The sequence below is a fragment of the Leucopleurus acutus genome (assembly GCF_964270905.1).
Source record: "Leucopleurus acutus genome assembly, chromosome: 2".
Taxonomy (NCBI): Eukaryota; Metazoa; Chordata; class Mammalia; order Artiodactyla; family Delphinidae; genus Leucopleurus; species Leucopleurus acutus.
Window position 1 is genome coordinate 93,464,059 of NC_139143.1, and position 12,602 is coordinate 93,476,660.

Sequence of the window (12,602 nt, forward strand, 5' to 3'; positions counted from 1 at the left end):
TTCTAGCTACCTGGAACCTGTTTTTAAAGTATTTGTCCCTCCCTTCTCTGTCCCCTATTATTTTTTACAATTAGAGATTACAAAATTAGAAAATCTTGACTTTCCTAAAGAAAGTTCATAGATACTGGGGGAAATTTTCATCCATATTGAGAGGCAGTTAGTTTGAGGGAAGAAGAAAAACTATGCTTGGCATTTGTGGCAGTTAACTCCTCGCTGCATAAATTGATTTATCCCTATGAGAATAATCTTAAATTTTTGTTCTGGGGATGCCGATATTTTTGAAAGTACATGCATACAGTGTTAGTTAATGAAGGTGGTTTATAGACGTTTCAGATACCATTGATGTATTAAGTGACATAACTCACTGGATTTTTTTCCTCATCAGTTTTTATTTGTGTGAACTTCTCTTTAATTGAGGTACCTGTCCTAAGCACTGATAGCTCTTGTTTATGATTAGGAAAGGAAGAGGGAAGGAACGAATGTTTTTTGAGTAACTGTTGAGGGCCAGGTACTTTTTATGAAGGTAGCTCATTTAATTCTCACAGCCTTGAGTAGGAAGGTAACAATACAATCTCCATAATACAGGTGAGAAAACAGGCTTGTTAGGTTGAATAAATTACCCGAAATCACATAGCTTTTAGTGGGAGCAGGGATTTGAATGCAGTTCTGGGTTCAAAGCCCACACTTCGCTCAGTGAGAGCCTTACCTGGTTTCAGTTCTTCCAGGAACTCCCCCCAAGGCCTCTTTGTGTGCTAAGCAATGAAGTAAAATGTTTAATTAGTGTTATTTACGTCTTAAAGCAAATATTTAGATATACAAAAAATGACTTTTTCATTTTTCCAGTGTTGTTTTTGTGTGTGTGTGTGTGTGTGTTTTAAAGTCAGCCATTTGTGTTGAAACCAAACAGAATTGTCATTTTCAGCTCTAAGGATGGGAAAAGCTGTCAAGAAGCAAAAGCAGAAAGGAAACCACTGCCAATGTGTGGAATATAAAAATCAAGCCTGGGTGAAATAATTTTAAATTAGTTCTATGGGAGTTACTTTTATCTTAGTCGATTTTCCTCATCGGTAAAACGGGGATAATAACTTCCACCTTATGTCGATTTGGTAGATAATCAAAAATAATGATGTAAAACATTTAGAACTGCATTTAGGCTTTCTGCAGTGGTCTAATCTTTATCTCATTAGCTTTAACTGACCCAAATGCTACAATGCTGGGCAAGCAAGGTCAATGCTTCAAGTGAGGTGAGAATGGCCGTTAGGGGTCAGTGTTCCATTAATGGCCAAAAAAGTATAGAGGAGGAAAGAGGCTTAAAACCTTCTTAATGTATCTTCAAATATTCATTTGAGGTCGCTACCGTTCCTTTCTCCTGACCTCTATCAGCCTGCTTGAATTTTTAACCTAGAAACAGTTCTTCCCGCCGCTACCTTCCCCTACCCTAATTTGGGAAAGTGTCCTGGAACCTGCCCCCCAAGCCTTGGCCCTCTTCTTCCTTTACCCTTGAGCACCCAGAAGGCTTAAGTCCCAGAGCTGCTGAGGGACGGGAGAGGAAAGGAATTAATAAGGCGCAGCCTGCCAGGACTTTCGTCCCAGGACGGCATAAATTCATGAAAACATTCGTTCATTAAGCAAAGGTTGAGAACCTGTGTGCCAGGCTCCTGCCAGGCCCTAGTCTCTGACCTCATGGAGTCTCCAGCCCATTGAGGAAGACCGATGGGATATAATGAAGCACAAAGAAACAGAAAACACAAGGAAAGATAAGCGTTGCAAAGAAATGAACGGGGAACTATTGGAATATCGGGACCGACCTCCTTTAGATGAAGGGCTGGGAAAGTCATTTGTGAGAAAGTGACCTGAAAGGTGATCTGGGGGAGCTGCTCTTGGCCTTGATCTCCGTGTAGCTCCCCAGCCCCTCGGTCCCGAAGCCTGGCGGAGGCTCGGCGGGAAGGCCCCGGGCCGGGGGCGGAGCCAACTTCACAGCGAAACACGGAAAGCGGAAGCCGCGGCCCCGCTGCACCGTGGTCTGCGGAGCTGCTGTTGCCTAGCTCTCGGCCGGCTGAGTCACGGCCCTTCCAGGCCCGGCCTAGCGAGGACGCGCGCCCGCCGCCCCGAAGCAGCTGCTACCCGGGCCTTGGAACCTCTGCACTTGACTTTTTTCAGCGGAACAAAGCCGTTTGCCGTTGCCGTAGCGACTGGCAGCCTAGCTAATACCAACTTCACTTTCTATCCCCCTCCTTTCCTAGCTCATTCTTTGCTTATTTTAGGGTCTGTCCGATGACCCTATAGGTCGGGCTTGGAGGGCGCCGGCTCTCTGGCAACAGACTGCCCTCCTCTGGGCGCTGGGCGGCCGGCTGCCTCCGAGGCTGGGGCGGCCTCCGCAGTCTCCATGGTAACGGCCCAGACGGCGTCTCCGCCTCGGGGGGAAGATGAGGCCTGCCTGGCCCGCCGCCTCGCCCCCGGCCTCATGGCCGGGCCGGGGCCACTGAGGAGGAAGGTCCCGGCCACCGGACTGCGGGGCAGCGTGCACCAGGTGAGAGCAGGACTCCTGGGAGCGGAGGAGGTGGGGTGCAGGTCAACTCCAGCGACCTCCCCTCCTCTCCCAGTTCCCTGCATCCCTGAACACACTCGCACAAAATATCGCAGAGAGGCTTCTCCGGTCGCCACTGCGCCAGAGTTTTTTTTGGTATGCTTTTGTTTTTTTTCCTGGCAAACAGCAGGGGAACGAGACTGTCAGCAGCGCATGGAGAGGCTGAGAGAAGCGTTTTCTGAGTTCTACCCAAACTGGGAGAGTACCTTTCAGCAACTGGACTCACTGACTGGTTTTCCTTCATTTTCAGTGAAATCCCATTCTCTGGCTGGAGACACAGATGGCCTCAAATGAGAGAGATGCTATATCGTGGTACCAAAAGAAGGTAATATCAATGTATTTTTATTTGTAAAGCATGCTTCCTGCAAAAAGTTCCCACAGAGAATACCTATCATGTTAGTTTTCCCTGAGCTTGGTAGTGCAGGTATTCTTACATGATATCTCTCAACATAAATGGAAAAACTGATGGACAAGGTCATTAGGTCTTTTGAACTCAGTTCTAGGTCCCCGAATAAGATTTTCAACCTCCCATCTCCAGGCTGCACTCACAGTGTCATAGCAATGCTTTGAGAGTTTGCTTCTAATCAAACTGCTGCTTTTTCAGGCATAAAACTTTATCTGCACAGCTCAGATTGGTACTGTCAATTTTAATGAGCTGTCCGTTACCTTTTATTTCTCTAGTTTCCTACTGATGTTTTTCTTAAGTGGAAGTATCTTTTAAGGTGATATTTAATTTGAAATATTTTGGACATTGCTTTTCAACTTACTTTTAGATCCAGCTAACTTGAATTTTGAAGGAAATAGTCCTAGGAAATAATAATTTATTCTAGCCTCAGAGAAGCACAGAAATTTCCCAGGTATCATATGGATACTTAATAGTTTCATGACTTTTGTGAGACTTGACCGAAATAAAAGGATTTCCTTTGCATCACTTAAATAGCCTGCTTCCTATTTCAGATTGGAGCATATGATCAGCAGATATGGGAAAAGTCAATTGAACAGACTCAGATTAAGGTAAATTGATTTCTTTGATTTTTTCGCTTTGTTTTACTGCTTTAATATGAAGAGTGAATTGTATTTACTTTTTAAAAATTCTGCACTTATCCACCAAATATGGCGTTCTTTGTTCTTTGAAGTGAATAATGAAAACAACACTGCAAATGGGATGATAAATGACAATTGACATTTGGCCTCTGTATCAGGGAAATAGAAAGGGGTGGTTGGTCTATGATGAATTTGAAAGCAAATGTCCCATATAAATGGGGCTATGGCTAACTCTGGCGGTAGAGTTAGTTGTGGTAACACAGGCCCAGTATTGCCACAGCTTCAGGGTTCTCAAGAGAAGCTGTGAATATGCATTTTTATGTGAAATATCCAGGTTTTTTAGAGCATCTCCTCCTCCTCCTTCCCCCCTCTACTTCCTATTCTCCCCCTCCCTCTCCTCCCCCCTCCTCCCCTATCTCCTCTTCCTCTTTTTCTTCCCTGCAAGTCAAATAAAATCCATTTGTTGCCTGAATCTCTTTTTCAATTACTGGTTTAGAGTATGGGCCTAAGTATTTCAGGTTCTTAAACTTTTTTCTACACTGCTTTTGGAACTGAGCAGATTCTTGGAGTTATTGCATGCTAGCCAGGCAACCAAAAATTGATGTGTAATTCAGAATGCCAGGTTATTAATTTATAATAGGGGAGGGGAGGGTTAAATAATCTAATGTTCCAAAATCAAGGTTGTGGGATCAACATGTTTGGGGGGGGAATGCAAATTAGTCATGGAAAGGTTGCTTGGTAGCCAAATGTAATTGCCTAGTCTTGAGAGATGGGGAAAATCCTAAAGAGCATCCTGCCCTTACAGAATGTCTCTCTATTGACATTAATACTTAGATCTACAGATTCCAGGGTCTTACCTCCTTGGAAAGTACTGAATAATGGCTGGCAGATTTTTGTTTTTGGACCTTTCTTTTTTAAAGATTTTTCCATAGGCCTGCTATTAACATTAAAAAAAAATGTATGTATGAGTGTAATACAACTTAACAGTTCTATTTATCTCCAAGTCAGATTGATTGGACTGGGATGTTTAAATCTCGGGTGAAATACTTTTAGGGCAAATTCTTTTTGTAAGCCACTCAATTAGAAAGTTGTTTGAACTGCATGGTACTTGGCTAGCTTTTCATAATTTTGTACAGTCCTTGACGTTTTATATTAATAGGAGATGGGATTAGGATGAATAAATCCCCCAATTTTATTTTGTAACTCTCTAAATCCTGTCCTGTTATTCTTTTGTGAGCTCTGAAAAGTATGGGTAGTAGTAAGTCTGGTGTAATGGAAAGAGCACAGAACTGGGCATTGGATCTCCTTTTGTGACCTCTGTCTAGCCTTGTGATCTTGAACAAGCACTGTAGTTTGTCTGGGTTTTGGTTTATTTATCCTTAAAAGGATTTTACTTCCTGCTATAGAATTTCATTACCTACCTCCTTCCCGTACCCAATTTAAATATTTCCTCAACCCTTATTTCCATGCCATTTTATACATACCTTCCTTTCGGTACACCATCTCCTGTGTTACTTGTTAACCTGTGTGTTTTCATGGACCTCAAGGGCAGGCATTGCATTTGTATCCCACTCTTAGAACATTCTGAGTCATACTAGGAACTCAGTGTTTCTGTATTTGATTAAACTCCAACTATTATGTATATTTTTATTCATTGTTTTCTCAAAAGGTAATCTATCTAATACCTCCTTAATGTATACTTTTTAATTTAGCAGTGGAAAGAATAAAATTAAAGAGAACTCTAAAAATTTACTGAGTTAATGTACCAAGGCCTCCCAGGTGCGAAGGATACAGTCAACAAGACACACATGGTTCTTGCCTTCATGAATTTTACAGTCTAATGGTAGTGGGAGAAAAGCCAAGTTATCTTTTTAAGTATGTTTAAGTCTTAGATGGAAGCTGACCAAAGTATAGGACACAAAGAAGTATTTAATGCAATTTAAAACAGATTACACAAATATACATGTTTTTGAAAACAAATTTAAAAAGAAAAGGAAAGAAAATTTAAAAAACAAAATGAATAACAATATTAACATCAGATCACAATACAATAAAATTAGAAATTACATAATAAAAATATAATTCAAAATTATAAAAAATATAAATTAAAAAAATCTTAACTTGGATCATGAAAAGTGGTAGGAACTGTTCTACAAACATTTACTGAGCTACTATGTTTAAGACATTTTGCTTGGTGCTGAGCACAGAAGTACAACGCTTGTATAAGGGAAGATAAGTAGCCCAATCCGGTTGGGGTATAAGGTAAGCAGATGAGATGATAGGTCATAAATCAGTTTAGAGCTGAGCTGACTGCTTTACTAAGAACTTTAGATACTGTACTATATAAAATGAAAAAATTTGTATTGTTTTTAAGTAGAGGGGACACATCATATCTGTTTTTTTGAAGGATAGAAATAAAAACGTAGATATAACAAAATTTGTAGAATGCTTCCAAAATAATACTTGATGAAATTATATCACTCTAAATGTCTATATTAACAAAAAATGTCTAGATTGACTAGGAAGAAAGAGTTACAATGATTCAAGTTAACATACGAAGAATCTGAGAAATAAAATAATAATAAGTCAAAGTAAAGAAGGGGAAGAAATATCAAAAATAAAACTAAAACAGAGACTTCCCTGGTGGCGCAGTGGTTAATAATCCGCCTGCCCATGTGGGGGACACGGGTTCGATCCCTGGTTGGAGAAGATCCCACATGCCCTGGAACAATGAAGCCCATGCGCCACAACTACTGAGCCTGCACTCTAGAGCCCGTGCGCCACAACTACTGAGCGCACGCACCGCAACTACTGAAGCCTGTGTGCTCTAGGGCCTGTGCTCCACAACAAGAGAAGCCACCGCAATGAGAAACCTGCACACTGCAAGGAAGAGTAGCCCCTGCTCACTGCGACTAGAGAAAGCCCGCGCACAGCAACGAAGACCCAGCACAGCCAAAAAAAAAAAAACCCCAAAAAACAAAAAAACCTAAAACAGTGTTCATGTATTCTTCATTTAACAAATATTTGTTGAGCACTTACCTACCATGTGTCAGGCAGTAGGATGGGCACTATATCTATATAATGATGAGCAGAAACACTCAACATTTTTTGGAGCTTATGATAAAGTGGGAGACAAACAATAATAAAATTAATCCTACTAATGAATAAAAATTACTTTGTGATAAATGCTAAGAAGGAGAGCTACTATTTGCAAGCTATTATAACAGGGAAATGGACCTAGTCAAGGAGGTCAGAGAAGCCTTCCCTGAAGAACTGATGCTTCAAGTGAGATCTGAAGGATGAATAGCAGTTAATTAGGTCAAGAACAAATATACTTATCTGACAAAAACTCTTTCAGAAAGCAGAGGAGGAAGTATGCTTCCCAGCTCATTTTTTGAGACCAGTATTACCCTGATTCCAAAGCCAGACAAAGACAGCACAAGAAAATTTGTCATAACTGTACTACAAAGCTACAGTAATCCAAACAGTATGGTATTCGCACAAAAACAGACACATAGGTCAGTGGAACAGAATAGACCACCCAGAAATGGGCAGTGTATTATATGGGCAATTAATCTACAACAAAGGAGGCGAGAATATACAGTAGGGAAAGGACAGCCTCTTCAGAAATGCTGTTGGAAAAGTTGGAAAACTACATGCAAAAAAATCAAACTGGACTACTCTCTCACATGATGCACAAAAATAAATTCAAAATAGATTAAAAATTTTAAATGTAAGACCTGAAGCTGTAAAACTTCTAGAAGAAAACATAGGTTGTGCACTCTTTGACATTGGTCATAGTAATATTTTTGGATATATCTCTTCAGTCAAGGGAAACAAAAACAAAAATAAACAAATAGGACTATGTCAAACTAAAAGACTTTTGCACAGCGAAGGAAACTATCAATAAAATGAAAAGACTGCCTACTGAATGGGAGAAGATATTTGCAAATGGAATATCCAATAAGGGGTTAATATTCAAAATATACAAAAAATTCATACAACTCAACATCAAAAAAGCCAAACAACCCAATTAAAAAATGGGCAGAGGACCTGAATAGACATTTTTCCAAAGAAGACATACAGATGGCCAGTGGGCACATGAAAAAATGCTCAACATACTAATCATCAGGGAAATACAAATCCAAACCACAATGAAATATCACCTCACACCTGGCAGAACAAATTACAAGCATTGGTGAGAATGTGGAGAAAAGGGAACCCTTTTGCACTATTGGTGGGAATGTAAATTGGTGCAGCCATTATGGAAAACAGTATGAAGATTCCTCAAAAAGTTAAAAATAGAACTACCATATGATCCAGCAATTCTACCGCTGGTTATTTATCTGAAGAAAACAAAAACACTAATTAGAAAAGACATATGCACCCCTATGTTCATTGCAGTATTATTTACAATAGGCAAGATATGGAAGCAACCTAAGTGCCCATCAACAGATGAATGGATAAAGAGGATGTGGTATCTATATACAATGGAATATTACTCAGCCATAAAAGCATGAAATCTTGTTGTTTGCAGCAACATGGATGGCCTTAGAGGATATTATTCTAAGTGAACTAAGTCAGACAGAGAAAGACAAATACTGTATGATTTCACTTATATGTGGAATCTAAAAAAATAGATGAACAAACATAACAAAACAGAAAGAGTTACAGATAGAACAAACAGGTGGTTGCCAGAGAGGAGTGGTGAGGGGAAGAAATAGGTGAGGGAGATTAAGAGGTACAAACTTCCAGTTGCAGAATAAATGAGTCACCAGTATGAAATGTACAGTGTGGGGAGTATGGTCAGTAATTATGTAATATCTTTGCATGGACAGATTATATCTAGACTTATTTTAGTGGTCATTTTGAAATGTATAGAAATATGGAATCACTATGTTGTATAACAGGAACTAACAGACTGTTTTAGATCAATTGAATTTCAAAAACAAACTCATAGAAAAAGAGATCAGATTTATGGTTAGCAGGCGGGGGGTTTGGAGGAGGGGGAATTGGATGAAGGCAGTCAAAAGGTACAAACTTCCAATTATAAGATAAATAAGTACTAGGACTGTAATGTACAACATGAATATAAATAACGCTGCTGCATGTTATATATGAAAGTTGTTGAGAGTAAATCCTAAGAGTTCTTATCACAAGGAAAAAAATTTTTTTTCTATTTCTTTAATTTTGTATCTATGAGATGGTGGATGTTCACTAAACTTATTGTGGTAATCATTTCATAATGTATGTAAGTCAAATCATTATGCCATATACCTTAAACTTATACAGTGCTATATGTCAATTATATCTCAATAAAACTGGAAGAAAAAAATCCTACCTGAGGCATAATATGGAGCTTTTAATAAACTATCATACTGATTTATTAAAAAGAAAGAAAATTTGTCCTAAACATAAGTGTAAAAATCTTTAATAAAATATTAGCAAACCAAATTCAACAACATGTAAACTGGATTATCTACCATGACCAAGTGGGATATCTGAGAAATATGTTGTTGGTTTAAGATAAATTAATGTAATATATCATATTAATAAGGGATAAAATGCATGGTCTTTTCAGTAGAGACAGGAAAAACATTTGACAAAATTCAATGCCCATTACTGATAAACTAGTAATTTCTTCAATCTGTCAAAGGGTGTCTATTAAAAAACCTGTCATTGGGATTGACATATACACTAATATGTATAAAATAGATGACTAATAAGAACCTGCTGTATAACAAATAATAATAATAAGTTATCATGTATTTAAAAAAAAAACAAAAAACCTACAGCTTACACTATAGTTAGGGATTAAAGACTAAGTGCTTTGTCCCTCAAATCAGGAATAAGGCAAGGATGTCTGCTCTCACCACGTCCATTTAACGTTGTACTAGGGATTCTAGCCAGTGCGGTAAGACAAGGAAAAAGAAATAAAAGGCATTGAGAAAAGAAAATGAAAATTGCTTTTATTCATGGTGACATGATCCCATATTTAGAAATTCCTAAGGCATTACTAACAATAAATGAGTTTAGCAAGGCCTCTAGATTTAAGATCAATATACAAAAATTATTTGTATTTCTATATACCAGCCATGAGTATTCCAAAAATGAAATTAAGAAAACAATTCATTCACAATACATCACAAAGAGTAAAATACTTAGGAATAAGTTTAACATAGTATGTATAACCCCTGTATACTGGAAACTACGAACATTGCTAAGAGAAATTAAAAATCTGAAGAAATGGAGTAGCATTTCACACTTGTGATCTGAAAGACTTAACATTGTTAAGATGGCAGTTCTCTCCAAATGTATCTATAGATTCACTATAATCCGTTTAAAGTTCCAGCAGACTTTTTTCTTTTGGTAGAAATTGATAAGCTAATTCTAAAGTTGATAAGGAACGTAAAAGACCTAAAATATTCAAAATAAGTTTAAAAGGAATAGAGTTAGAGGACTTACTGGGTCTCTCAATTTACTGTAAAGCTGTAAGTAATTCAGGTAGTGTAGTATTGGCATGAGTAATAGATCAATGGAACAGAATAGAAAATCTAGAAATAAATCCTTACAGTTTTGATAAATTGATTTTGACAAAGATGCCAAAATAATTCAATGAAGAAATGATAGTCTTGTCAACAAATGGTACTGGAACAATTGGATAGCTACATGTATAAAAATGAACTTTGATTCTTACCTCACACTGTACACAAAAATTACTTAAAAAGGATCATGGACTTAAGTGTAAGAACTAAAAGTCTAAGGTTTTCTAGAAGAAAACGTAGAAGATCTTTGTTAGTCAGGATATGGAGGAACCAGAACTCTCATACACTGCTGGTGGGAATGGAAAGTAGAAACATTTAAATATATATACTTCTCATATGACCCAGCATTTCCACCCCTAGTTATCTACCTAAGAGAAATAAAAACATATGGGCACATGCAAATATTCATAGCAATACTATTCATAATTGCCAAAAACTAGAAAAAAAATCCAAATATCTATCAACTGGTGAGTAGGTAAACAAATGTGTTATATCCATACAATGGCACATGACTCAGCAATAAAAACTATTAATACATGCTACAACATGGATGAACCTCAAAAATGTTATGCTAAGTGAAAGGGACCAGACACAAAAGACTATATTCTGTGATCCAGTTTATATGAAATTTCTAGGAAAGGCAGGTTTATAGAAATAGAAAGCAGATCAGTGTTTGCCTACAGCTGGGGGATAGGAACAGAGATTTATTGCCATTCTTGTTTTTCTGGTGATGGAAATGTACTAAAATTTGAGTGTGATGATGGTTGCACAACTCTATAAATTTACCAGAAATCCACCAAATTAACTACTAAAACTACACTAAAAATAAGTGAGTTTTACAAAGTATTAATTACACCTCAATATAGCTATTTTCTTAAATCACATCAATAGAAAAAAATAGGAGAAATCATAATGTAGTACACAACAAATTCATATATATTCCCAATAAAAATTGTCTTCTAAAATTTCTTAATTGAGAAAATATATTAAATCTAAGGTCTAACATTATTTTCAGTAATGAAGCTCAACTTAGTCCCCCCCCCACAAAGAATAAAACAAGAATAGCCCCTATTACTATTATTTAACATGCTGTTTGAGATATATTTGCTAAGATGAGCAAAACATTCTAATTAATATTATCTTTGCTTTTAAAATATTTGTTCTTTTATTTTTCTAATTAATATTAGAATAACAAAAATCAGTGTTTGAAAATGATATGATTTTACACCTAGGAAATTTTAAATGGCTAATCATAAACACACAGGTGATTTCAGCTGTATTTGTAACCTTTTATTTCTTGAACTGGATAGTGGGTACATGATAGATGAGACACCTCATTAAAGATGACAGTTGGAATATGTGCATTAATCTCCATCTGATTTCTTCTGAAAATTCTCTAAAATTATAATAAATAAGAAAAGAAATCAGCCTACAATAGGAGTGAAAGAATGGAGAGAAGACTACTGTAAAAGAGAGCTGTTAACACAATTTTGAAAGTTGGAAAATGGATGTAAAGAAAGTAAAAATGTTAAGTGTCTATAGTAGGGGATGCCAGTGGGAAACAAGTGAATTCCCTGTTTTAAAACACCTGTATTTAGTGGTTACCAGTGGGGAGAGGGAAGTGGGGAGGGACAATATAGTGGTAGGGAATTAAGAGGTGCAAAGTATTATCTATAAAATAAGTTACAAGGATATATTGTACAACACAAGGAATATAGCCAATATTTTATAAATAACTATAAATGGAGTATAACCTTTAAAAATTGTGAATCACTATATTGTACACCCGTAGCTTTTATAATATTGTACATCAACTATTCTTAAATTTAGAAAAGATTAGAGGAAAAAGACCCCTGTATTTAATTTCTGAAAGACTCAGGAATTAGATGCATCAGGTATATCTGCAGGTATGAGGTAGAATTGGAAATAGGATTGTTTGAGCATATGTATAAGGGGCAATAGACCTGCCCCCAGATCCTCCACCTTATTCTACACAGCCTCATATTTACCTTATCTTCCTCTGACAGAAGATTGAAGTTTGCTCTCTGGAGAGGCTGAAACAGAGAAGTTCTGGATTCTGGAATACCATACACAAATGAGAATGGGGTGAAATACTGTACTCATAAAGGAGATTAAGTAAAAATCTGGTGGCCAGGCTTATAATCTCTAAACAGAAGACTGGAATTTCTTTTTGCACAAGCTGACTGAAAAGACCTAAGGATACTGGAAGTGCAATGCTGGAAGATACTGGAAGTATCTGGCTGGCTACTCTCTACAACGAGGCCACTGTTCAATAAGCTTCCCCTACTGCACACTGAATGGGCATTCAGCATGTTAATGCCTCACTCTTAAGTATAAATGGATAATAGAAGATGCTCAAATATTTGAGACCTAAAGAAAAGGAAGGAAAGAGATTTTAAAAAACG

General features: G+C 37.4%; 1 protein-coding gene across 2 annotated transcripts in view; it reads left to right on the forward strand.

Moving 5' to 3' along the window:
- Positions 1–2,051: 2,051 nt before the first annotated feature.
- Positions 2,052–12,602, forward strand: part of PHTF1 (putative homeodomain transcription factor 1) — a gene marked incomplete at its 3' end in the record, with an annotated part of 66,248 nt that continues 55,697 nt past the window's right edge. For both annotated transcript variants that reach the window (XM_082833802.1, XM_082833801.1), the window contains exons 1-3: positions 2,052–2,530; positions 2,838–2,912; positions 3,545–3,601. In XM_082833802.1, the coding sequence (XP_082689928.1) occupies positions 2,868–2,912; positions 3,545–3,601 (102 nt within the window). In that variant the 5' untranslated portion in view covers positions 2,052–2,530; positions 2,838–2,867. The remainder of the gene's footprint in view (positions 2,531–2,837; positions 2,913–3,544; positions 3,602–12,602) is intronic.